A 27592-nucleotide genomic window follows, 5' to 3' on the forward strand; every position below is an offset into this window, starting at 1 on the left:
TATGAAGACCTACCATCTCTAAATGAAGTACATTAGTTTTGCCACATGGACTGAAAGAAAATGTCAAAATTCTTTAGGAATGTTGAGTATGCTCTAAGTTGTTTTATTTGAGAACAGAAAGCTGAATCTGATTTTTGTGTAAGCACTCCTTGCCCCAAGTATAAATAGAACAGACATTGTCATTTATGTTAATCCCTTCTTAGACATGCATGTGCTGGATGAATGGAGATTCATTGAGTTAACATCCTCAGTGCTAATGGAAACCGGTCACAGTTTACAGACAACTCATATGCCAACTGTAAAATGATCTTTACATTTCTGGAATTTCTATTAAATAATAAAATATTGAACAATATAGTACATCCATCTAATTTCTACTTGAGATGCTGGATGTTGAGTGTAGCATCCTTCTTATTGTAGCAATAAATAATCTGCTTAACCTAGTTTCTAAAAAAATGTAATAGCAATAACATTTGTGAACCTTTTAAACTACTAGCAAATCCATCAATATATTTCTATGACTATATCAGTTAAATGCTTATAATAGCAATCTTTCTTCTAAAGCACTTACAAATCCATAAATAATTGCGCTTACACACCACTACTACTCTAGGTTAGGGTTGCCACCTGTCCAGGTTTAACCAGAACAATTCAACAAGAAGGAGTTCCTGAATTTACTTCTTTATTTCACAGGAAATGTTGGGCTGGTAGCAAAGATTTGTAGACTATGTAGATTCTGTGGTAAGACAATGGTGACTGTCTGGAGCAGTAAGTTTATGAGCAGATTTTGCTTCTTTTTTAAGATATGCTATTGTCTTTGATCTTCTTTCCTTTTCTTTTGCCTATTTCCTCTTCCTTTTCTCCATCCCTCATTTCTCTCTTCTTCCACTTTTCTTCTTTATCATATCTTTTCTCATTTTTTGCTCTCTTTTCTCTCTTCTCTGGTTTCCATAACTTTGCCTCTCTTTCTCTTATTTCTACATCGTGTCTCTCATATCCCTTTTCATTCTTTTTATTTTTTGTATCTCTTCTCTCTACTCTAAAAAAAAACATTTTGAGCTGTCATCAGTAAATCATGGAAATGATCACACCTGTGACAACACCACAACACAGACTCAACATTTCAGAGAGTGGCCAACAGCTCAGCAAAAGGTGGCCATCCTACTCTAGATACCCAGAAGAATCTATTCCATCATGTATGAGTTAAATAAAGACCACTTTACTTTATAACATTCAGGTCAGCATCCCACAATTGAAGGTAGTGTCCTGAGGAAAGAGATTTAGGCATATGCAATGCAACAGAGCAGCAGGAAATGCTAGCAGAATGTTTAGTTGTATAGGGAGAAGTATTAGCAGTAGAAATAGGGAAGTGCTCATGCCGTTGCACAGAGCACTGGTGAGACCTCTATTGGAGTATTGTGTATAGTACTGGAGACCGTATCTCCAGAAGGATATAGATGGATTGCAGGATAAAGCTTACCAGGAAAAGGAAAGGAAAGGATCTTAATATATGTAGCCCGGAAAAAAGATGTGACGGGGGGATATAATAGAAACATTTAAATACTTGAATTGAATAAACACAATAAGGGAAGAGAGTTTATTTAAAAAGAGAAATACTACCATAACAAGAGGACATTGTCTTAAGCTAGAGGGATAAAACATAATATCAGTAAATATTACTTTATCGAAAGGGTAGTGAATAGTCTTCCGTAGTGATAGAGATGAATACAGTGAAAGAGTTTAGACAAGCAAGGGAAAGGGATAAGGCTAAACTAGGTTGGGCAGACTAGATGGGCCAAATGGTTTCTTATCACTGTGTGCGAGCAGACAGAGGGAAAGCTGCAAGAGAGGTGAGAGGTAAGCGGGGGTGATATGTGTACTTGTGTGTGTTTGATCATGGATGTGTACTTGTGTGTGTTTGATCATGGATGTGTAATTGTGTGTTTGTATCAGCATGGGTGTGTGTGTGTTAGTGAGTAAGTGTGTTTACATACGTTGGAAGGGGGAGCAAGTGGCAAAAAATGCACAGACTAGTTGCGTGGTGGCAATGATGGCACACACCAGCTGTTGGGGGGGCCCAGGGCAATTTTTTGCACTGTGGTTTCTAGTTACGCCCCTGCTCACACACAAAATCTCTTTACGGTACGAGAACGAGTGACCATTCCAAAAACCCTACAGAGACATATCTTGGACTTGCTACATGCTGGTCATCCTGGTACCACATGGATGAAACAGAAAGCACGAGGCTACATGTGGTGGCCTTACATAGATGACGATATCATGTCAATGCTTGTATAGGATGTGCACAAACTGCCAGAGACCCACCACGAGGATGTATTCAGCCCTGGACTTGGCCCACGGTTCCTTGGTTTCGCCTTCACCTGGATTTTGTGGGTCCGATAAAAGGGCAAACCTTCCTGGTTATAATTGATGCCCACTCGAAATGGTGGTGTTTCCGATAAGCCAGCCAACTACAAAAGCTACGAGTGTCATATTATTGCATCTCTTTGCACGTTTGGATAATCTAGAGAGATTGTCACAGATAATGGGGCCCAATTCACAAGCCATGAATTTAAGAGTTTTGTTATTGTTCATAACATCAAGCACAAGTTAACCACCCAGCAACCAATGGCCAAGCCGAACGGTTTGTACAGACTTTCAAGAACTACTTCAAGGCCACAGTGGTCAACTAGCCAAAGGTCCCTATCTCCTCAGAAGTTGGACTAATGTGAAGGCTGATGTATATTAGCCTATAGTTGTGGGAGGGGCTATGGTTATTTAACCAACGCCTCTCCCTTCCACAGCTACGTTACGGCTCCTAATGTTGGCTGATGCTATACAGGAATTGATGTCACGGAACTTCTGGAAGGAACATTGCAGTTTTCGGCTAGTATTGGCAGTGTGGCATGTCTGCGTTTCAGGAGCCAAACGACTCCTCCAAATCAGGTTTTTCCGGGGTTATTCGAGAGGGGGCACCCCCCTTCTGGTTATACTTATTTTCTCGTTACTTGCATGGCCATTTATTAACTCATTTACGGGGTCTACATGGGGTTTTTGTTGTTGTTTACAGACTGCTTTGTGTATGCAGGGCCCTGCACAGGTGCTGTTAATCAATCCTAAACCTTTCCAAGCCTGTTTTCACTTTCTTCGTAATCTCTTTATGTTTCTTTTACTAACAGTGCCTGATTAAAACATCTGTGTTAAAGGTAGCAGTTCACTGGAGCTATGCTGGGTACTTTTCTTGATTCGGATTGTTTATATGTACGCACGGCCACACAGGTGCACTTCTCATACTCAATCGTTACTAAGCCTGTTTAACCCTTTTACTACCGATACCTCTAGTCCTGCACTACACATCATTACGCATGCTCTCTTTCTTTCATGCTTTTATACTGTTCAGCTCATGTTACTATGTCTGCACTTTTACGGAGGTTCATTTCCTTATCCAAGCGTATTTACAGTCGCTCGCTTTATCGTTCTTGGAGTTACTCATTGTATGCTACAGCTGGTCAATTACATTGGTTGTTGTTGGAGTACTTTCAAATTATACTTCAATTAATTCATGTACACGCAATTTGTGGATAACAATCAGCATACAAGATACATTCACTAGTTTACACTGTTGGTCTCCTACCACTTCTGCTGGGAAACTGTTCCATGTATCAACTGGCCCTGCTTGAGGAATTTCTGTTGCTAGAGTCAGATAAGGGTTGCCAGTTAACCACTTTTTTCATTAACCCTTTGTTCACTATTAGTGCATGTTATTTAGGCTGGTCACATGATTTCTGTGTGTGTGTGTGTGTGTGTGTGTGTGTGTGTATATATATATCATTGTTTGTTTTTTTTGTTGCTGTGGTCGCCTTCAAAGCAGTTACAGATGTTCTTTCCTCTGTCACTGTTATTGCTAATTGGGGAACTGTATGTTGCCCTCGGCCGCTTCTGCTGGTAGGCTGCTCCATGTATCAACCGGTCCTCCTCGAATTTTCTTCACGTTACTCTACACTATCCAGCTTGGCCATGGGATAAGTCTTGTATGTTCTTATGTATTCTCTGTGCTGGTTCTTGTATGTGCAGGTTACATTTGTTGTGTATTTCTGGTAGTAGGTGCTTGGCCTGGCCCCTCGAACTCTCGCTGGCCCCCCTCTGTTATTCATTATGGGTGCTTGTTATTTAGGACACGTACCCAGGTCACGTGGTCTGTTTTTAGGTATATTTGTCGCGTTTGGTCTTCAAGTACTTTCTGTTACACGTCTTCTTAACTAGTCGTCTAGTCAGGTACGGTTATTTCCTTTTGTTGCTAATTCAGATACTCATTGTTGGCCTCTACCGCTTCTGCTGGGAGGCGGTTCCACGTATCAACCGTCCCGCTCGTATGTTTTCTTCACATTACTGTACACAATTACAGCTTGGCCGTGTGATAAGTCATGTAGGTTTTTATGTTTTCACTGTACTGCATGTTATTTAGGATAAATGTCCAGGTCACGTGAGTATGGGAACGGTTTCCCATTCCTATAATTAGATTACCGGCAGGTCGGTTCCTGTCATTACAACCGGGCCCCTCTTCCAATAATTGGAAGAAACAGATGTTCCATGGGGTTGCTAACCTTAGAGTGTCAGGTTTAGTGAGTCAGAAAGGAGGCAATATTCTCTAGACCTCGTTACGTCCCCGCTTAGATAGACGGCCTCCTTCAACTAGGCAGTTGACCCCCACCCCGAGGCAATCTCCCCTCCTCGCTTGGAGGTTTCGCCCCACGAGCTAGTTTTCGTGCCTCACTGTTAGTTAATTAGGCCTCCCTCTACGTTTCATCCCGCTCCAGCGCGGAGCTCGGTTAGATATTCAGTTAGTTCAGATTCGGGTTATCTGTCCAGGTTCCATGGCATAGACTTGCCATTCCTATCCGATCAAGTGGAGAGGTCCTCCATCCCCTGTTCACACGCTCCTGGGTCAGACTTTGCCGCCTCACATTCCCTCCGTGCTCAGTCTGTTGCTAAATCGACGGCTGTATTAACAAGATGATACATTCCTTTGTTGGCCTCGGCCAGCATTGCGGCATTTTTTCTACCTACTGTTTGCTAGTCCCCTCCTCATAGATCCAGCCCGCCACAATCTAGTTTTGTGGACAGGGCTCAATGAGGGACATGATCACCTCACTAGTGGGTGGCATCGGTCTCCTTAATTCACGAGAGATTAGCCAATTTTGGAAGCCCAGCTTGCACCGGCAGACCTGCCCCCTTCCTCTCCTGCAGGCCCTGCCACCACTGGTTGCCATTTTAGTCTATTCATGGTACGTCATATTTGCACAGATGCCATTGGGCCCTCCCAAGCTATGTGCCCCGAGGCATTATTTCCCAAGCAATGTCTATCTCCTATTAGTGTGGAATCCGGTTTTAAGAGAAGCTGCTGTTTTTCATCCCTCCCCGTAATTCCTGATTAGGGTTTAGCATGTGGTTCCTTTACAGGTATTATGGCTGTACCTCAAGAAGCCCCCTGCCCCTTATTTCCCATACGAGCTTCAGCATCAATTCCCTTATTCTGGCTGATGAGTTTTCCTTTAAATACGCCTCTGTGGGTACAGTATTCAGGCCGGAGTCCATGGGGGGGGATAAGCTTATGGTTGTCGCTCCATGTCCGTGAATCTGTTACATGTCCACGCTCCATGTCCATGAATCTGTTACTTGGTTGCTTCTCAGGCTCCACGTCTGGGAGTCCATTACATGGCTGCTTCTCAGGCTCCGCGTCTGTGAGTCCGTTACATGTCTGCTTCTCCACGTCCGTGAGTCTGTTTTTCAGGTCTGCTTCTCCTCGTCCGTGAGTCCGTTACGTGTCTGCTTCTCCTCGTCCGTGAGTCCGTTACGTGTCTGCTTCTCCTCGTCCGTGAGTCCGTTACGTGTCTGCTTCTCCGCGTCCGTGAGTCCGTTACGTGTCTGCTTCTCCGCGTCCGTGAGTCCGTTACGTGTCTGCTTCTCCGCGTCCGTGAGTACGTTACGTGTCTGCCTCTCCACGTCCGTGTGTCCATTACGTGTCTGCTTCTCAGGCTCCGCATCCATGAGTCCGTTACATGTCTGCTTCTCAGGCTCTAGCTCCAGTGAGTGGGATGTTTAGAGAAAGGATTCAGTGTGAGCCTTCTGGTCTCGCTCAGTGACTGTCATCATCCACTCATATTCTTCGCACATTGACGATTATACGCAAAACTGTCCCTCAGAGCAGAGAATTGACAGACCTGACATTGGGGGATGTGCAGGGTGGGAACAGGTAGCAGGTAAGTGTATAACAGGTAGAGTGAGTGGTTGTTAAAGCGAGTTTGCGTGTTAGTATGTGTGTGCGTTAGTTATAGGAGGCCTTGAAAAAATACTGCACCCAGACGCCACCAACCCTAGGAATGTCCCTGTTCTCATAAGGTGTGCTTATGGGAGGATCTGTGTGTATCAAGATAATGGCAGAAGTAAAGGTATCCACAAGCTGACCAAGTGAAGCTGATATCTTGCTTAGACAAAATAATTAAACAAGATTGCCCCATCCTTAATCGCAGTGATCGTTTTTGGGATCCTTTTGAATAGAGTTTGGAGACAAAATGAAGCCTCAAAAACGCATTTTTGGCAAAGAGCCCATTCTCTCTCAAACAGAGCAAGACTTGTCTGACATGATCTCTGTGTTCAGAAAAAGATGGTAAGAAGATAAGAATGTCATCAAGATTGACTCCCATAAAAATGTCCAAAAAATTTCCAAATAGCTTAAGAAATACTGAACAGTAGCTTGGGCATTATATAATCCAAAAGTTCAGGAATCAGTGGTAGAGGGTACTGATTCTTGACACTGATCGTGTTTAGCTTCCGATTCACACTTGAACGATGCCATCTTTCTTTTCTACAAAGAGTAAACCAGCCCCTTTAAATTTTCATTGAGGTATTCTTTGAGATGCATTTATATGGTAGATACACATATTTTGGGCATGCTGGAAGGACATTCGTTGAGTGCTTAGGGTACCTGGAGCAAGACCAATCTGCATGGGTTCTTCAGAGGGTGCTGAAGCCAGAGATGCAGTAGATGGAGCAGGGGAGCAGTAGTAGGCAATTTTTTTTCAAGAGGCCTCTCCTATAGAGGACAGTCAATCTGAAGTGAAAGTTGGAGCTTTTGAGAGAAATAGGTACCCCAGTTCTCCCAAGCACGTCCTCCAAAAAAGGCGCAAATTAAAATTATGAAGGAGGGCGGCTCATTCCAAGATGGCTAATCTCTGGAATGCTGTAATTTAGTCCTCTACAGATCGTCGCTCCTGATGCGGAGTCCAGATCTTATGCCTGAAAGGAAGCACATTTATGATGAGCTCAGGCCAAAAGCAATGAAATAACTGTGCAGACCGTAATGAAGTCAGTACAGTAAAACACCTGACATGCCGTTATGAATGTTCTATGTTGATCACAGTCTGAATACCTTGAACTGTTCAGGTAAAAGGCAACAGCTCATTTGTGAGGGCCATAATAGCTTCAGTCATATCTGTAGATTCCATTAGTGGCTTTGTTGTAATGTTCTGGGAACTTGGAATCTGAGCATACCTTGCACTGGCTGCTAGTGAGTTATCATGGGCAGGCAGGAATATGAGGAAGTATGTCTTAAACAGAAGGATTCTGGGTACTAGCAGATTACAGGAGCCATGGTAGTGACAGATGGCAGAAGCCTGGGTAGTAGTAGAAAGAGGAACTTCAAGCCCAGGGGAAATGCAATAATTATGGTCTAAATACAAGTTCAAACTTGGTATAGCCAAAGAATAAAACCAAGGTGCAGGACAATGTATGGGGTGGTACGACGACCAAGGACTGGACAAGGGCAGGAACAGGTTTAGGGGCAGGTGAACACCTTTACCAGTTGAACACCTTTAAAAATTAAGGATTCCATTAAGAGTCTCATCTACTCATATATGCAAGATACATGCAATGCGGTTCCTGCAGGCCTCATGGTCGAGTGGTTCTTTGATCAGTGGGTGCACAGCCAACCCACTACCCAGGTAAATTGGATTCTCAGATTTTTGAAGATTAGAGTGGTGGGATAAGCAACATATGAGACAGAATCCAAATATTTATGCCTCAAATATGGGTCAGAGCATCTCCAAAACTGCAGCTCTCGTGGGGTGTTGTCATTCTGCAGTGGTCAGTACCTATTCAAAAGTGGTCCAAGGAAAGAAAAGCAATGAACTGGCGACAGCTTCATGGGCAGGCAAGGCTCATTGATACACATAGGGGGCGAAGGCTGACCTGTGTGGTCAAATCCAACAGATGAGCTTCTGTAGCTCAAATTGCTGAAAAAGTTATTGCTGGTTCTGATAGAAAAGTTTCAGAACACACATTGCATCGCAGACCAGCCAGGGTGCCCATGTTGAACCCTGGTCCACTTATGAAAGTACCTACAATGGGCACGTGAGCATAAGAACTGGACCATGGAGCAATGGAAGAAGGTGGCCTGGTCTGATAAATCACGTTTTCTTTTACATCACATGGATGGCTGGGTGTGTATGTGCATTGCTTACCTGGAGAACACAAGTTAAATTACCTCTAATGTCTTGGTGCCAGATACCACAGGACACCTTCAGAGGTCTAGTGGACTCCATGCCTCGAAGGGTCAGGGATGTTTTGGTGGCAAATGGGGAACCTACACAATATTAGGCTTGTAGTCATAATGTTATGGCTGATCAGCATGTTTATATATCTTATTATAAAAAGTAAACACTGTTGCACCCCTTTAAAATGAAGTGTCTATGAATACTACATGATGTAGCACATATTCTGGCAAGTTTTGCCTGAAAGTGTGTATATACACTGGATTAATGTAGTTATGTGCCAGTGCATGAATTATACATAATGCAAGTCTGGCCTGTAAAATATCGGTTCCCAGATTGAAATAACCGATCCTAGCTGTGTTATAATTTTTTTTCCACCCACCCAGCAAAGTATATACATTTTTTTTTTTTTAATACGGTAGAGTTTTCCACTATAAAATGTTTCCCATTCATATGTTTTGCTTCATTTTGTCTCATAAATCTTTACAGCACAAGAGAATTGTATTGTGTTACAGAGCTGTATTTAAAATCAATGTGCACTGTGAATTATTTACCCCCTTCACATATAACTGCAGAAATATGTATTTTACATTACACTGAAAATGGTAATCTTTTTATGCAGCATTGAATGGCTGAAGAGTTTGTGAGGGATATAAAACACATTTCCACAGGTCTAATTAAGGAATTACAAAAAGCACTAGTTAATTAAATAAAGAATTGTAAATCATAATGTCCTCTCATTAAACTGCTACACTATGCTTTGGCTACTATTTTTTCCAGTTTTCTAGTTATTCACCAATTCTTAGTGAGTTTATTTGCAGTGATGATGGGGGAGAGAGAGAGAATGTGTGTACATGCACGTGTAAGCTTAAGGGGTTTAAGTGAGCAAGTGTGTGTTACTGTATGGAGGTAGAGTGTCTTAGGTTATGGCATTAAATCTGCATGTGTTAGTGTATAGCGTTAGCATGTGCATGTTGCTGTATAGGGTTTATGTTTGTGTACATTGTGATAGCATGAGCGTGTGTAAGTATTTAGTGTTAGAATCAGTTATGTGTGTTAGTATTTGGTATCAGCGTATGTGTGTTAAGTGTATGTTAGTTTATGGGGCAAGTGTGTATGAGCATATGATACTCTTACAAGGTAAACAGAATAAACAAAGACATATTTATGCATTAGGATTAGGCTATGATGTGCAATGTGTACCAAACCTAACCTTTATAAAATGTTTTCCAGCAACACAATAAAATAGGGGGTTTATCAGTTGTCCAGAAAGTCAAACTTAAACAGTTACAATACTCCAAAAGGTAATTAATGAATAATGCATTTGGTACACTATAGCATACCTTAAACAAGAGTTCAGGGGCATGCTAAGGCAGGGTCACATTAAACGTGTTAAGTGACCTTGTTGTAGTAGGGTGGCAGGAGCAGCTTGAACAGAGAAGTGTTATATGGTATAACATGTTGCATGTGTTAGTATACAGTGTGAACATACGGTAATAGCATGTGTGAGTGTATTTGTAGGGTGTTAGTGTATTGTGTTTGGGTTACTCTATGGCTAGCGGTACAAGGAAGAGGAGGGATATAGTGTATTTATTTGTAAGTGTTTGCATGTTAGTATTGGCATGTGCTTTAGTTACGTGGGGACACCAAAGGAGTAATGGACCCAGGCACCACTAACCCCTGCAGGAGTTGTGTACCAGGAGACATAATTCTGAAATTAGGCCATTAGGTCTGTGAAAATCAATTTAACCTAACTACCGCTACATCTTGGCATATATCACCTCCATGTCTGGGGAAGGTGGTCCGAGCTACGTCTTTCCATTCTGAAAAAATTTATATTGTGTTTAAGTTACATACTTACCAACAGTCCCGAATTTGCAGAGTCTCGTTTTTTTTCTGTCTCTGAATAAAAGTACTGCCTATGCACAATGCATTATACTGTATGCAGGCAGCACTGCGTTTAAGATGTGTATGTCTGAGAGACACACTCTGTCCAAATGCTGGTAAATGAGATCCAGACTAGAGGACTGCATTGGGAGGCGGGTCCCACCAAAAAACTCGCGGGCGGTCTTGCTGGTGCTGCGGGCGGTCAGGCACTGTCCCGCGCAGGGCTCTACTCCAGACAATATGGGTCAGATAGAGGTGGAGGCTAAAGTAGATGGAGTCATGAAGAGATGCTTTACCCTGCCTAGTCTTGGCTCCACCCCCTTTATGTCCCAAGACACATGGAGCAAAATTTAGAAAGTATGAAATGTATTCTACAAAATATCTACCAAGGACTATATTCTATATCTGTAAAGGAACCTTCATATACACATGTTAATTTTTATATCTCGGTAATGTTCGAATGCAAAGATTACACAACACAAAAAAATGTCAGGAAAACATGTTCTACTCCTGAAATAAAAAAAATAAAAAAGCCTAGAGGTTCTAGGAAAAAAATGAAAACACACCAACTATGTATTTGCAGAGGCATCTGCATTATGTAAAAACATGCATTTTAGCTTTACTGTCTAACACCGTCACAAAAAATGTCCTCATCATTTTTGTAGCAGTCACAAAATGTTTTTATATAGTTGTGTTACTCAGTAATAGAAAGATAATTAACCCCTTCGTGACAAAGGCTGATTTAACTTTTTGTACCCTTCGTGACAATGGCCGTTTTAACATTTCTGTGCTGCTCGTGTTTAGTTGTAATTTTCTTCTTTCCCGTTTACTGAACCCACACACATTAGATATTGTTTTTTTCAGGACAAGAAGGGCTTTCTTTAGATGACATTGTTTTTATTGTATCATATTATTTACTATTAAAAAAAGTATAAAATATGGTGAAAGATTTAGAAAAAAATGACTGTTTCTAACTTTTAGTTGAAAAATCTTTTACTCATCTATAAAAGGTAATGAAAAAACCTGCTAAATAGATTCTACTATTTGTCCTGAGTTTAGAAATACCCAATGTTTTTGGTTTTTTTTGCTTTTTTCTACACATTATGGGGCAAAAAGTACAGGTAGCGTTTTGCTATTTCAAAGCCATTTTTTCCAAATCTGGTAATTCTTCCCCCCATGTGCCATTTCAGGTATCTTTGAAGCTGGCCAATGCAATTTACCCCATCAAGTCATATATTTTTGAAAACTAGACAGCCCAGGGTATTCCAAATGCTAGTATTTTAACCCTTTCCAAGCACTAATTCTACCATCAGCCTTTGTCAAACTTTATGGTAGTCATTTTTTTTGCATTTGTTTTTTCACACACATTTTACTTTAGGTATGAATAAACAGGTTCTGGTATATGCCACTATCATAAAACACCCCAATATGTGTTTAGCAACATATCCTGAGTACAGCGATACCTCACATGAATGATTTTGCCTGGCTGTTTGAGGGCAAAAGGGCCACGTTTGGGGCATGCGCATTTTCAATGTTGAACTTTGGCATTTGGGGATCCACTGCCCATGCCCTATTTGGTACATCTTTGAGCCGGGGCATTTCATTATGCCCAATAAAGCCATATATTTTTGAAAACTAGACACCCCAGGGTATTTCAAATGCTAGTATTTTAACTCTTTCCATGCACCATATCTACCACCAGTCTTTGTCAAACTTTGTGGTAGTCATTTTTTTGCATTTGTTTTTTCACACACATTTTACTTCAGGTATGAATTAAAAAGTTCTCGTATATGTCACTATCACAAAAACACCCCAATATGTGTTCAGCAACATCTCCTGAGCGCATTTGGGGATCCACTGCCCATGCCCTATTTGGTACATCTTTGAGCCGGGCCATTTCAGTGTGCCCAACAAAACCATATATTTTTGAAAACTAGACACCCCAGGATATTTTAAATGCTGGTATTTAACTCTTTGCATGCACACATTTTACCACCAGCATTTTTTCAAAGTTTGCAGTAGTATTTTTGTGTGTGTATTTTTCCCACACACACCTACTTTATGTATGAATTTACAGCTCCTGGTGTATGCCGCTGTCACACGACACCCCAATATGTGTTCAGCAACATCTCCTGAGTACAGTGATACCCCACATGCATGGGTTTGTCATTTTTGGGGGGAACTAAAAGGCCACATTTGGTATGTGTGCATTTTTCTAATTGGAAATTAGATGTGTGGCCATCCTTCCCCCCCCCGTGTTAATTGGGACATTGTTGAATCCGGCCAATTAAATTTACCCCATCAAATCATACATTTTTTAAAAGTAGACACCCCATGGGCATTTAATATGCCAGTATTTTAACTCTTTCCGTGCGAGAATTGTTTTAAGCTAATGTGCTAATTTTAGGACTTGCTAACAAAAATATATTTTTTATATATATATTTTAATTTTTTTTTTGCCTTTTTTAAAACATTTTTTTTCAACTTGAAGGTTCCCCTGATGACATCAGAGGGAAATTATTTTTACATTTTACTGTTTTTTTACTATTTTTTTTCTAATTTATTTTTAATTTATTTTTTCTAATCACACTGTGATTAGAAAGCTGGGCTCCATTGACTTGCATGGTTGAATCCAGTACCTGTAATCAACCTGCAAGTGGAGCCAGAGTTCTCTAGAGGGTCAGGAGATAATCTTTATTATTTTTTTATCCCGGGCCGCCGCCATCTTGCTGATGGAGCGGTCATAGTCCATCAAGAGGTAAGTGTTTGGTGTCACTGGATGCCTCCTGATCGAGGCATTCAAGCGATACCATTTAAGTTTAGGAGGTGATCGTTGATCACCTCCTAAAGCTTTTAAAACGGACGTCCGCCGCCATACATTGTATGGCGGATGTTGACGCCCCGGGGAGGGGCCAGACGTGGCCCCTGATTCCGATCATGGCGTTGCTGAATGCCTCGAGGTCGAGGCATTACAGCAACGCCGTTTGGGTAAAAAAAATCGATCACGGATCTTCTTTTTTTTTTTTTTTTTTTTTTTACCCGTTTTAACAAATGACGGTCCTGGCACGTCATTTGTCGTTAACGACATGTTTTTCCGTGACGTGCCCGGACCGGCAATCAAGGGGTTAAACAAAAATGTCATGTGTTGTATGATTAAACCAACAGTAGAAAAAATAAAACACTAAGTTGTATTCTTACAAAACAAAAGTTAGGGCCCGCATTTTCTTCCCCAATCATGTTTATTTTCCTGGCGCCCAGGGTTTGTCAAGTCTTGCCATACACACTCCAACACCATACAGTAACAGACACACACTAACATCTTATACTCACTAACACACTACAGTAACACGCTAACATTGTACGCAATGCTCTAATACATACACCCTAACACTAAATGTTGACATACACACTCATGCTAAAGCCATACTGTAAAATAAACACCATACACACTTGCACCAGACTCTTATACACACACACACAGAAACACTGGCTAACACTATACATATATAAAAATACACACTCTAACACTATGAAGACATACATATTCTATACATAGACTCTAACACTATACATTTACTCACACACTCACATACACACTCGCATACACTTCACCCCTCCCTCCCACTCTCACCTTAAGGAGACCAGCCACGCTGCTGCCTATGGTCTATGCCAGGGGCGTCCAACATGCGGCCCGCGGAACCTCGAGGTGCGGCCCGCGTGAGATCGGCAGCCAGGATCACAAGAGCCCTCCTGCTTACTTGTGGGAGGGTCTATTCTCTGCTCCAGTCCTGCCTCCTCTGTGGGGAGAACGAGGGAGGCCGCGCCCCCTGCTGAAGTCTGTGAGCGGCATTGAGAGCTGTAGAGCAGGTAAGGGGGTGGGGGAGGTTGTGTGAATGAGTATGTCTGATTGAGGGAATGAATCTGTGAATGAATGAATTTGTGTGTGTGATAGCATGGATGTGTAAGTGCTGGAACCTAGGCATGATGGGACTGTGATTGCTGTTAGCAATCACACTCCTATCATGCCAAGTCAGCCAGTACATGCTGAAACCTGGCTAGCTGCCCCCCTTGTGTATTGATGCTGCCAGCAGTATGGGGTCTGCATCTACAGCCACCCTGTACCAGCATGTACTGGCTGATTTGGGATGATAGGAGTGTGATTGCAAACAGCAATCTGCTAACAGCAATCACAGTCCCATCATGCCTAGGTTCCAGCATTCACTGGTTGCCTGGGTATAAAAAGAGTGTGTTTGCTGTTAGCAATTACACTCCTATCATGCCAAGTCATATTGTTGATTTTTTTTGTCCAATTGTGGTGTGTTACTTTTAATAAAAGTGTGGTTACACACTAAAATTGGACAAAAAATACAATGCCCAGCCAACCAGTGCATGCTGGAATCTGGGTATGCCTGAGATTGCTGTTAACAATCATAATATATAATTTTTTTGTACAATTTTGGTGTGTAACTTACTTTTATTAAAAGTGTGTGGGGGGGGGCACTTTCAGTTTCGGCTAAGTGAACCCTGAATTTTTGGTTTTGGTCCAGAATTTTCATTTTAGTGCATCCCTAAAATAAATAGAACTATTTTATTTTTACTTATCCAGAATCCTGAATTTGTAGGCCCAGAAATCCCAGAAATCAGTGAGAGGAAAAGTAAAGGTTTTGTGTCATTTACTTTATTTTAATCTGCATATCATATTAAAGGCTATATTTTCTCTCAGTGAAAAATGAGTGCCGCCCCCCCACGTATACAATTCTGATGAAGTGGCCCACTGCAGAAAAAACTTGGACACCCCTGGTCTATGCTTTCCGGCACTCTATGCTTTCCTGTGGGGGGTGGTGAGGAGAGTGCCGTGCATTACGTGACCCTGCTGGGAGCCTCATGGTACCCACTGCACCACAAGGCATAAGGTGCTAGGTTTCCAGTCACCATGGTGACCTAGCACCGGGGTTTGTCGAGCGCTCCATTAAAGGGACACTTCAACCATCATTTGCACTTTAAAGTATATGCATGGCCCCTTTACACTTTCATGTGACCCTTTTTGCAAATGTATGTATGTGTTGATTCTGCAGAATCTTCCTAAAATGCATTTTTCCCCCACCCCTAAATGCCCTGCAGCAGATGCTTTTGGATGCACATGATGTGCACTTACGCTTACTCATTTTGGATCATGGAGGAGGAAAGATGATTTTATAGAACTGCTGCAAATTCTGTGTTCTGCTTTGGAAGAATGCATACTAAAGAGCTAACTTTAACACGCATTATTCAATTGTAGGGGTGTCAAGGACACAAGACTGTACCTTTTTAAAGTGCATACTGTACAATGGCTGAAGTGTCACTGTTTTGAGGAACACTACATTTAAAGAAAGGTCTCTGGTTTTCCTTTTAACATGATCGTATTTTTTTATGGTAGCATACTAAAAAAAATGTAAATATTGTATCTTAATACATCCTAAATGCCTACTTTAAAAAAGCCAGTCCCTTTTTGGGATAAAATCCCTGTCCCTCTTTTATCTCCTTATGTCCATCGATCTAGGATCTCCAAAGATGTGCTGCTTATGAGTGTAGCACAGTGTTTTAAGGAACTAAGAGCACATTAATGTGTTTATAAACAACCGAAAATGTGTTTATAAATTGTTAAATAAATTACATTCCTCTTGTCCCAAATTGCACAAATATATTCAGCATATAGCAATAGGTTACAAAGTCATATCAAGAATTCAGTAAAGTAAAGCCTCTAAGTAAATATCCTAAAACAAAAGTGTTTAGCTTAAACCACGTTGCTAAAATGCCTCAATATGAAGGCATTCAAAGATACAAGAAAACCAACCCCAGGAGATTTTGCCTCTCTCAAGATGGCGGCACCCTTTAAAAAAAAAAAAAAAAAAAAAAGTTCCCAGCCCAAACCTATGCATGGGTGGTATTACTGTACTCAGGAGATTGGCTGTGGCATATACCTTGAGTTTTCAAGTCAAAATTTGACAAAGGCTGGTAGTAGAAATGGAGGCAGAATGGCCAGTTTTGAAAAAACTTGTTTTTAAATAGCAATATGCTATAGCATCGCCGGCTTTCTCGATTCTGATCTGATGTAACAGCTCCAGGATTGAAAGACGGAAAGCTGTTACATTTCAAACTGCCTGATCGCGCGATCGGGCATTCCCTTCCGGGTTGCATCACTGCTGACGTAACCCGGAAGTTCATCGGCGGACAGGATATCCCCTGCCGGCACAGACGCTGCGATCTCTATGCAGGTCTGCAAGGACCTGCATAGAGATCACAGTGTGATTGGTGCAGAAAAAGCAGAAAAAAAAATGTTTATTCATTTAAAAAATAATAATAAAAAAATCATTAAAATAATATAAATAATAATAAAAAAAATAATAATGTGAGCTACATCACTGGCATGTTCAGGAGGTCCCTATATTAAAAAAAATAAAATAAAAATAAAATTATATTATATAAAAAATATAATAAATTTTTTTTAAAAAAACCTTACATCGTATTGCCCTAGCATAAAATCTAGCCAGTATAACCCTCCTGCCCCCGTTCACAACCCCCAAACCCGTTAAGCCATAGGCATAAAAATTATACAAAAAATTTACACCTTATAGTATGCTCCTTGGTGCTGTATGGAAAATCTATATAAATTAGGTATTTCTGAAATCAGGACACCTGAATTGATAAACTTGGAGGGGATTTTCCATCACTTTATCTAATTTTGTGAGGATTCAGAGGGAACATTTAAAAAAAAAAAAAAGGGGGGGGTTTTCTAATTTTTGCTAGTTTTTACTAGATTTCTCATTCTAAATTGTCAGCTAATCATCTAACTATGGTATCAAAAGAAAGCTTTATCTCTCCTTGAAAAAACAATATATAGTTTACATGGGTACACTATTCACAGGAAAAGAGAATAATTGCTGAACCGACATAGCGCAAAAATGGCAAAATTGCTCCGGGCTTTGAGGTACCAAAAACCCCTGGGATTGAAGGGGTTAATATATTCTTTTAAGGAAATCCCAAGGGGGTTGCAATCACAGTAATGCAACAGGAATGCACCTCACCTGCACAGTATCATGTGATCTTCTGAAAGGTGACTAGCATGAAGGCTGACCGTAACATGCTGAAAATAGACAGGACCTTATTTCATTTTAAGGATTACTTCTAGTTGGATTGTTTTCTGCGAGGCTTATGCCAGGTAAAATAGGATCTAAAAGAGCTAGTAAGTATTTGTTTGCTGCTGATCTGTATTAATTTGTTTGGGAACTTGATGTCGGGAAGGTGGCTGTCACTGGTGCTGTGAAAGTTTAGAAATATATTGAGATCTTTGAAGCACGATTAGGAGAAATAGTTTTAGGTGAAATGACAGCTTGTGTGCAGTTAGGGAAGAGTGGGTGGCCACATTTTTTGTGATGTGTTTAGAGAGCTGTGATGAATTGTGCAGCACACAGGCATCAAGAGTGTTTAATAGAAATATTTAAGGAAAAAGTATATTGCAAGGATCTTATGTAGTAGATGCATTTCTGTTTTAAAGGTGAATTTTTGGAATCCTTTGTATCTGTTGGCCAGATAATGTCTGTTGGTTGTTAGTGTTGCCACCTTTGCGGGGGGACTTGCCATGGTTTTACATTGTTAGATTGTTAGTAGCCTTGAGCAATTTTTCCCAGCTTACTTTTGAAATAAACCACAGATATAAACTCTGAAGTCAGTATGTGAAATATACAATAATATTATATTGTATTTTACCATAATTACTAACTTGAAATATGGACATTGAAGAGCAGGCCTCGTCTGCTGCAAGGCCCATGATGAAATAGACTGAACTTTTGTTTAACCGAATTTAAAATCGCCCACCGAAAACATAATTACAAGTAATAAATATAAGCTACACCCTGAAGTAAATAATAATAAAAAAAAATATTGCCTTGCATATTGGCAACAAATGCACAGATTAAGTAAAAAACTTGTTGGTTCCCTAAAATGGTCATATAATCAACAAGGGCTCTGCCTTGCGCTTTGCAAACGTTGAGTGAAGTCAATTTTCCTGCACCTGCATACCACCCAAATATCTCTCTCCTCCCCTTATGTTTTTGAATTTATATTCTGCTACAGTCCTTAAAAAACAATCCTATGCATACAAGCCAAGGAGTATGGGGCATGGGGGTAAGTCTAGGGGGGGCATAAGGCATATCAGGGGGGCAGAGTGGCATATCAAGGGCACAATGGCATATCAGGGGCACAATGTGGCATAATTGGGGGGCAGAGTGGCATATTTTGGGTATAAGGCATATCAGAGGGCACAGTGACATACCAGGAGGTATAAGGCATGTCAGAGGGCACTATAGCATATAGGGGGGTATAAGGCATATCTGGGGAGGCAGAGTGGCATACAAGGAATTACTGTGCTACATAAACGACTGTGAATAGATCACATAGTTCATGGACAAACGTAGGGGTGTACTTAGAGTATTTGGCACCCAGAGTGGATCCTATATTTGGCCCCACTGGCCCCCTTTTCACACTTTAAAATATTACATTAATATTCTGGTTCAATGCATTTGGGTCATATATTGGTCGCTAATGTTCCCCCAAAATTATCTGAAATATAGCAGAGCAGTAAACGTATTTACCAGGTCATCAATATGTTTTACATCCTTTTTGCTGGGATAATTTACTCTACCTCAGTCCGGCATTTGAATGGTTAAGATAACAACATTATTCTCACTCACATTTTCTAACACGCTCACTCACAGTCTCTTATGCTCTATCTCTTCACCAACCACTTTTTCTGTGCCTTTTGGCAGAGGAGGTAGAGAGACGTTGAGAGAGAGAGAAAATTTCAGGGAGACTTGGGACCTCTGTCTGGGACCCCCTGATGAGTGGCACCTCGGACAAAGTGCTCCCCTTAAGTATGCCACTGGACGAACTTTGTCCCCTGGCTGTATTTCTAACTACATCTCCCTCATTCAAAACGTTGGGAGCAGGGCCGGCCGAAGACTTAACGCCGCCTGGGGCGAAGTTTAAAATGCCGCCCCCCGCCGACGCCGGGGGGGGGGCGGCATTATCTACCCCCCCGGTACTTACCCTTAAACCGTCCTGCGGCGAGTCTCCCTCTGCTGCCACGGTGCCGGCTTGTAATGCTGAGCGCCGGAAATTCGCGTCACTTCCGGCGCTCTGCATTACAAGCCGGCACCGAGACCGAACAGGGAAACTCGCCGCAGAGGAGAGAGAGAGGGGCGCCGAGCGGGTAAGCGAAAATGACTCGGTGCCCCTCTCTCTCTCCTCCGCTTCAAAAAAAAAACCGCTTGGGGCGGCAAAGTGCCGCCCCTTCTGAAGTGCCGCCTGGGGCAATTGCCCCAGTCGGCCCCATTGTAGGGCCGGCCCTGGTTGGGAGGTATGCACCAGCCGGTACACAGGTTAAAAAGGGCTAGTCTGCAAATGAGTAAAAAAAAAAAACTTATGAACAAATAGCGCTCATTGGTACAACATGGGCTGCAACAATATACATTTATTTTATAAATTATTTATAAAGATAATTGTAAACATGTCAGAAGAAATGACACATATTTACCCATTAGTTTTAAATGCACAGTGTTCAGCATATGTGCATGCAGAGGTGGAGTTAAATCTGAGTCAAGAATTAGTCATCACAATTCCTAGGTTGCTGGAACTCATTCAAAAAAAAAAAAACACACATGGCTAATTTGCATACAAAACCTTGATATATACTAATGCCACACAATCACTGTTGGATTGAAATGGTTTTATAGTGAAAGCCAATTAAAACACTAGAAACATCAAGACGACGCATATGTTCTATGAACTTGGAATGTAACTGTTAACTGCCAGCAAATATACAATCTTGCAATGTTGTGGATAACAAAAACAAGACTCGCTATGGAATGTAGGTTCTTTATATCTTCATTCTACTTTAACTGTAGTACAAAAGATACACAAGGCTTTATACTGATCTCTTTAGTAACCATTCCAATAAGAATGTAATTCCAAATAGTACTTTATTGATTTATTGATGGTGGGGCATTATACTGTCTCTAACTTAAACATTCTTAATGCCTGCCCAAATTATACAAATTTACTATAAAAATGTAACTTTAATATACCGTATTTGCTCGATTATAAGACAAATGCTCTGAAAAATAGCCCTCGTCTTATAGTCAAGGTTGTCTGCTAATCAGACCTCAAATAGAGGTCTGACTACAAGACTAAGATCCAGATCCCCGCGGCACTGCAGGGGACCTGGATCCTCCTCTCTGGCAGCCTCTGCTGCTGGCGGCACTTCCTCTGGGGGCTTCTATGACGGAGCGCCGGCATCACATGACCTTCCGGTGCTCCACCATAGAAGCCCCGGTGAAAATGCCGGCAACAGCAGAGGTTGTCTGTGCGCATCCCACAGCCGATGAACAATTAGCCTCCACCAGGGCTTCTATGGTGGAGCACCGGAAGGTCATGCGATGCGCTCAGCCATAGAAGCCCCGGCGGAAGTACTGTCCACCAGCAGAGGTCTGCATCGCACAGATCTCCATCGGCTGCCCCACTAGACACGGGGACAAGTACTGGTATGTCGGGGGAGGGGTAAGAGTGGCATGAGGTGGGTTCAATGGTTTTCTGGAAGCAGAGTGGCATATAGGGGGTGAAAAGGCATATCGGGGAGGTAGAGTGGCATCTATGGGTGTAAAAGGCATATCTGGGGGGTGGCAAATAGGGGGTTAAAATGCATGTCAGGGAGGCAGAGTGGCATATATGGGTGTATAAGGCATATCTGGGGGCAGAGTGGCATATCTGGGGGGTAGATGTGCATAACTGGGGCAGAGTGGCAAATAAAAACAAAAAAAATTTATTTTAATCAGTTTTTATTAAATATGAACAAATAGTGAATTAATATTTACTAGTACACTTTTTTTTTTTTTCCTGTAGGGTAGTCTCATATTCAGGCTTTTTTCTAAATTAATATTGAAATTTTGGGGGGTCGTTTTATAATCAGAGTCCTCTTATAATTGAGCAAATACGGTATATAATTCCTGTGAATCGTTATGTAGATGCCAGGTTGTGTACTTTTGGGCTTTTGTATGATTTTACTGATAGACAATGTGTCAATTAGACATGCATAGTTTTGCATTAGACTAGACCGGGGTAGGCAATCTACGGCTCTCCGGATGTGAACTACATTTCCCTTGATGCTTTGCCAGCATTATGACTGTAAGAGCATTATGGGAGATGTAGTCCACAACATCAGGAGAGCCGATGATTGCCTGCCCCTGGACTAGACCAGTGGACTAGGTATATATTTGCTTGATAGTAATAATAGGAGGTCATTAGAGATGTGGTGTTCTTTCTTTATTCATCCAAACACCAACTATCTATACTTTTTTATGAATTCTTCTGAGGCTCAGCATTGTGCCAATGTGTTTGGTTTTATAAAGGCAGTTACTTTTCCTGATAGAATTATGTGATATTTGAAGCATATATATAGTTATATAAAGTATGTCATAATCTGCTAAATTTGTACACAGTTAGAAAGAAATGTCCAAATGTATGGAGTGTTTCCCTAACCAGGAGGTGGCAATTGGCTTAAACAATTTAACATAGCTATGAATTATGAAGAGTAAACTCCTTATATAGGATGAAAATTTTGTGAGATGGCCTCTCCACTCTTTGCATTATATAAAGCAAAGTCATCCATTTTGCAGGTTTGGCAGTATAAAAATTATAATTATCTGACAAGCCTCTTGGGTTAGTTCAAAAGTTTGAGGTCACTTAGAAAGGTCCTTGTTTTTTAACAAAACAGTGAAGACATTGTTGGTGATGTGAATAACTATTGTGGCTAGAAACAGCTGATTTTTAATGAAATAGCTTAATAGGCGTACAGAGGCTATCACTCCTGTGTTCCAATTTGGGCTCCAACAACTAATCGATAATGAAAATTGTTGCCAACAAATTTCATTATCGATTTAGTTGTATCGATTTTTATCGAATATAAAATGAGCAAATGATCTGAAAAATAACCCTCGTGTTATAATCTAACCACCTATCTGGCAGCCGGTGGGTGTCTGCCCCCCAATTATGCCACTCTGCCCCCCCCCCCCCTAGACTTACTCCCTGTGCCCTATACTCCTTGGTGTCTAGTAGGGGCAGCCAGTGAACGTCTGCGAGATGCGTGTAGACAAACCTCTGTTGCTGGCCGGCCCTTCCGCCAGGGCTTCTATGATGGAGCACCGGTGTCGCGTGACCTTCCGGTGCTCAGTCATAGAAGCTCCAGCAAAAGTGCCGGCCAGCAGCAGAGGTTTGTCTACACGCATCTCGCAGACGTTCACTAGCTGCCCCTACTAGACACCAAGGAGTATAGGGCACGGGGAGTAAGTCTAGGGGGGGGCAGAGTGGCATATCAGAGGGCACAGTGGCATATCAGGGGGTATAAGGCATATCAGAGGGCACAGTGGCATTTCTGGGGGATATAAGGCATATCTGGGGAGGGCGGAGTAGCATATCTGGGGGTATAAGGCATATCTGGGAGGCAGTGTGGCAATCCTGGACTCAGATGTGCATAACTGGGGGGGCAGGTTGGGAAATAAAAACATGAAAATCCATTTTCTCAAAGTTTATTTTTTTTTTTTTATTCCACTGTTTTTAACCCCTTCAGGACCGGGATTTTGATACTAAGGTGTCGCTAAAGGACCGGAGCCGTTTTTGTGTTTTTGCCATGTCTTTCTTCAACTGTAATTTCTCTCTTATCAATTGGTGCACCCACACAAATCATATATTGTTTTTTTCAGCACAAGTAGGGCTTTCATTTGAAACCATAGTAAGCTGGGTAGTACATTGTTTTGTTTGAAAAAAACTGGAAAAAGTGGGGAAAAAATGAAAAAAAACGCATCTTTTTACAGTTTTGTATACATACAAATTGTACACACATTAAACCAATGGGAAAAAATTATCCCAAATATATTCATTAACTTGTCCTGATTTGGAAACCACCCAACATGGCCAGGATTTTTATCTATTTTGACCAGTATAGGGCAAATATTGCAAGGCATGCATCACGTTTTTGAAATGTAATTTTTTTCAAATTTGGCATGGTAGTCTAATAACTGCAATAGTTGTCACAGATACTGATTACCCCCCCAAAATTATATGTTTATGAACAGTAGATAAGTCAAGGTGTACAACTAGGGTCATTTTGACACTTTTCAAACAGGGATTTTATCGCCAATTGCTGCCAAATTTTGAGGTATTTTTATATTTTTTGGGGTTTTTTTGCATATGTTGCAATGTTGCTTTAGATTTTATATTATATTTTGTATAGAATATGTGCAACTGCAGAACAAAACACCAAATTGTGTTCACCAACATCCCCCGGTTCCAACAAGGCCTCACATGCATGGTTCATGCATTTTTTGAGGAAGCTATGAGGGCAAAACTGGAACATGCGCATTTTCGTTTTCACATTTGGAATTTTCAGAAATTGGTTTCCTGGGCCCATATCCCATTTGGGACATTTTGGAAGCCCCCTGCTGTAAATTACCCCATAAAAGTATATATTTATGAACAGTAGACAAGTCAAGGTGTTCAACTAGGGTAGTTTTGACAGTTTTCAGCTAGCCTTTTCTTCACTGATGTCTGCCAAAGTTCACGGAAAATTTATTTTATTGCGTTTTTAACAAATACATTTCAATGTTAAAATTTATTTCTTGCACAGCATATGTGCAACAGTGGAAGAAAGCACCACATTTTGTTCACCAACACCCCCCGGTTCCAACACGGCCTCACATGCATGGTTCATGCATTTTTTGAGGAAGCTATGAGGGCAAAACTGGAACATGCGCATTTACATTTTTTTTAAATATTTTTTTTCATCAGATTACTTGTAAGTGACAGGTTTAGGCCGCTGACATCAATCAGGGAGACCGATCAATAATCAGCGACTTAAAATGTCACCGACAAGTGATCAGGTAATAATTATGATTTTTTCATTTTATTAATTTGTGTTTTTTCATAATTACCCTAGATGACCCCTCTCTCTTTGTAGAGCAGGGTCATCCGTGGGCTGCCATAATGATCCGATCACTCCTATTGGCCAGGGGCGATCTGATCAGCCCAGCATTTGACCTGGAAGCACCCTGGACTTTCAGGTCAGTGCTGTTATTTTTTTTTTTTTATTATTATTATTATTTTATTAATTTTTTTTTTAATTTGTTTTTTTTTAATTTTTTTTTTTTTAATTATTATTATTTTTTACATTTTTTTTAACTCTTTCAATGCTGATGCTCCATTGAAGCACAGCATTGATTGATATTTAGTCCCCACAAGCTTGTGGGGACTAATATTAACCCCTGCAATGCTGCGATGGGGGTCATACACAATCGCAGCATTGAAGAGGTTAATTGAGGAAGAGGGGGGTAGGGGTTAACTGAGGAAGGGTGGGGGTGGGGGGGTCTGGTCTCCACACTCATGTGGAGACCAAAGAACCCTGTCTCCCTGTCCCTGAAGCTGCCTCTGGCAGCTGGGACACAATCTCCAATAGACTGGAGATTGTAGGGGAGGAGTCTCTCTGATCAGTCCTACAGGACTGATCAGAGGACTTCTGGGGGCTCGTTTTTGCTGTTGCTGGTCTCCCTAAAAAACGGGAATTAACCCCTTCAATGCCGCGATCGCGGCATTGAATGCCGCGATCGCGGCATTGAAGGGGTTAACGCTGCACTGACGCTCTCATGGAGCAATCAGGCAGCAGGAGGGTGTTGGGTCAGGTCCCCACACTTGTGTCGGGACCCATTGAACACCCCCCCCCTACCCTGAAGCTGCCTGTGGCAGCTGAAACAGCGATTGCAGATTTTTCTGCAATCGCTGTTTCTGCCTACAAAATCACTCCGTGGGAGTGATCGTGGGCTTGGGGGCGGGCTTAGACAGGCTGTGCTGTCTGCCCAGGAGTCCTGGGCAGACAGCAGCAGCAGCGCCCCCACGATCACCGCGATTGTGGTGATGTGGGGGCGTTTTTTGGAGGAGACGTACCTAGTACGTCCCGGTCTACCGGTGACTGTTAACCAGGAAGTACCAGGTACGTCCCGGTACTGAAGGGGTTAACGTCCAGTTTGTTCATTAAATTATTTTAAAGTAAACAAAAAAAACTTTTGTACAATATGTACAGTTGTGCTCAAAATTTGCATACTCTGGCAGAAATTGGGAAATGTTGGCATTGATTTTGAAAATATGACTGATCATGCAAAAAAAGTGTTTTATTTAGGGCTAGTGGTCATATGAAGCCACTTATTATAACATAGTTGTTTGGCTCCTTTTTAAATCATAATGATACCTGATATCAGATATCACCCAAATGGCCTTGATCAAAAGTTTACATAGCCTTGAATGTTTGGCCTTGTTACGGACACACAAGATGACACATACAGGTGAAAATAGCAATTAAAGGTTAATTTCCCACACCTGTGGCTTTTAAATTGCAATTATTGTCTATGCATAAATAGTCAATGAGTTTATTAGCTCTCATGTGGATACCATCCCCACTGTGAAGCAAGGTGGTGGCTCGCTGATTTGGGAGTGTGTGAGCTCTAAAGGCACAGGGAATCATGTGAAAATTGATGGCAAGATGAATGCAGCATGTTATCCAAAAATACCAGCAGACAATTTGCATTCTGTCACGTAAAAGCTGCTCATAGAAAGTCTTGGACTTTCCAGCACGACCATAACCCTAAGCCCAAGTGCAGGTTCTGGAGTGGCCATCACGGTCTCCTGACCTTAATATCATCCAGCCACTCTCGGGAGATCTCAAACATGCGGTTCGTGCACGACGACCAAAGACTTTTGTGATGGTGCCATTCTGTTATATATATATATATATATATAAATTTGTATTTTAAACGCATCATTGTTGTGGTCCCATCAAATACAATACCTAACTGGGGAAATAACCCTAAACCTGTAACCATATTGAATAATACAATGGGAGATGCTGTCCCATAATAATATATATATATATAGTTGTCCCATAATAATACAATAATCGTGTACATCTGGAAGGAGTTACTGCAGAACTTACCAGTCCATCACAGTTGCTGATGGCCACAGTTGCTTCTGGCATATCTGTGATGTCTCCCGTATACACACATCCGGCGTGTACTGACCCTCTAGAAATCTCTTGGTAATCCTCCTGCCACTCCACAGTAGCCTCATGAGAAACCAGATGTTTGTTAGGCTTGAGACGAAGATGCAGCTGCTTTCCGAAGACCGTGATATTGAAATAAACGCAACCATCATCTGATTGCATTCTTGTTGGGTCGGGGACGCTGCGGGCTACCCTCTGTCCAGGGTGTTTTAAGGTAAACCCACCTCTTGTACTTCCTGTTGCTGACACAACGTGGGAAATGTATCGTCCCTGGCAATCTGTACTGAACGGGACAATCACACCATATTCCCTTAATTTTCCAGAGAGGGGCTCTATTGGGAATAAATAAATAAGAGCTTTTAAGCTTTTCGGAAACATTTATTTAAAAAAAAAAATCCCAATTCATTAGCCAAGCAAAAACATTTTTGTTTATCTTTGACTTTTAGATCAGGAACTTCCCAAATGTGCTACCGGCATCTAAGATTCCTCATTTGTGCTTGTATCCTATAAAAATTACATATCCTGAAGCGCACAAATTTCTAAACACTGTATCTGCAAAACAACACTTCTAATGTACATTCAGAAACAGATACAGAATTGTAACACTCCCAATCAAATTGCAAATCTAGTACCAAACTTGTCCTCTGGCACATTGACAGTTTTTACCATTATCCGGACTATACCAGGGAGAATAGAAAAGTAATAACTTTGCTGCTTGTGAACGAAGTTGCAAGGCAACACCTGTCAAAACAAACATTTTTATGTACTAATTCGCATGCACAACGCTTGGAAAGCAACCAAAGTGGGCAGATGTTAGTCCTTTTCTACATAAGATACTGTGTTTTCAAGGGACAATTCAAATCCATGCATTTTCCCATGAACGCATACAAAACAAAACACCATAAATTTTTATTTGTACAAGCTACAAATGTAATGGCCTATACCTCCCCTAGAACTACAGTTCCTGTCCCTTCTCCTTCCAAAGAAATTGGCAACCAGATTAAATTACACATGTTAAAATAAT

At 41.4% G+C, this 27592-nt stretch overlaps 1 protein-coding gene across 1 annotated transcript in view; it reads right to left on the reverse strand.

The window, feature by feature from the left end:
• The window catches only part of LOC149279314 (A disintegrin and metalloproteinase with thrombospondin motifs 14-like), a 139633-nt gene extending 112396 nt beyond the window's left edge, over nt 1-27237 (reverse strand). Inside the window, exons 1-2 of the mRNA XM_089501334.1 lie at nt 27201-27237; nt 26503-26900 (exon numbers count right to left, since the gene is read on the reverse strand). Coding sequence (XP_089357460.1) covers nt 26503-26900; nt 27201-27237 — 435 coding nt within the window. The remainder of the gene's footprint in view (nt 1-26502; nt 26901-27200) is intronic.
• Nucleotides 27238-27592: the final 355 nt, after the last annotated feature.

This window comes from Sceloporus occidentalis, unplaced genomic scaffold (assembly GCF_023333645.1).
Source record: "Sceloporus occidentalis isolate IW3139 unplaced genomic scaffold, rSceOcc1.0.p SCAF_172, whole genome shotgun sequence".
Lineage (NCBI taxonomy): Eukaryota > Metazoa > Chordata > Lepidosauria > Squamata > Phrynosomatidae > Sceloporus > Sceloporus occidentalis.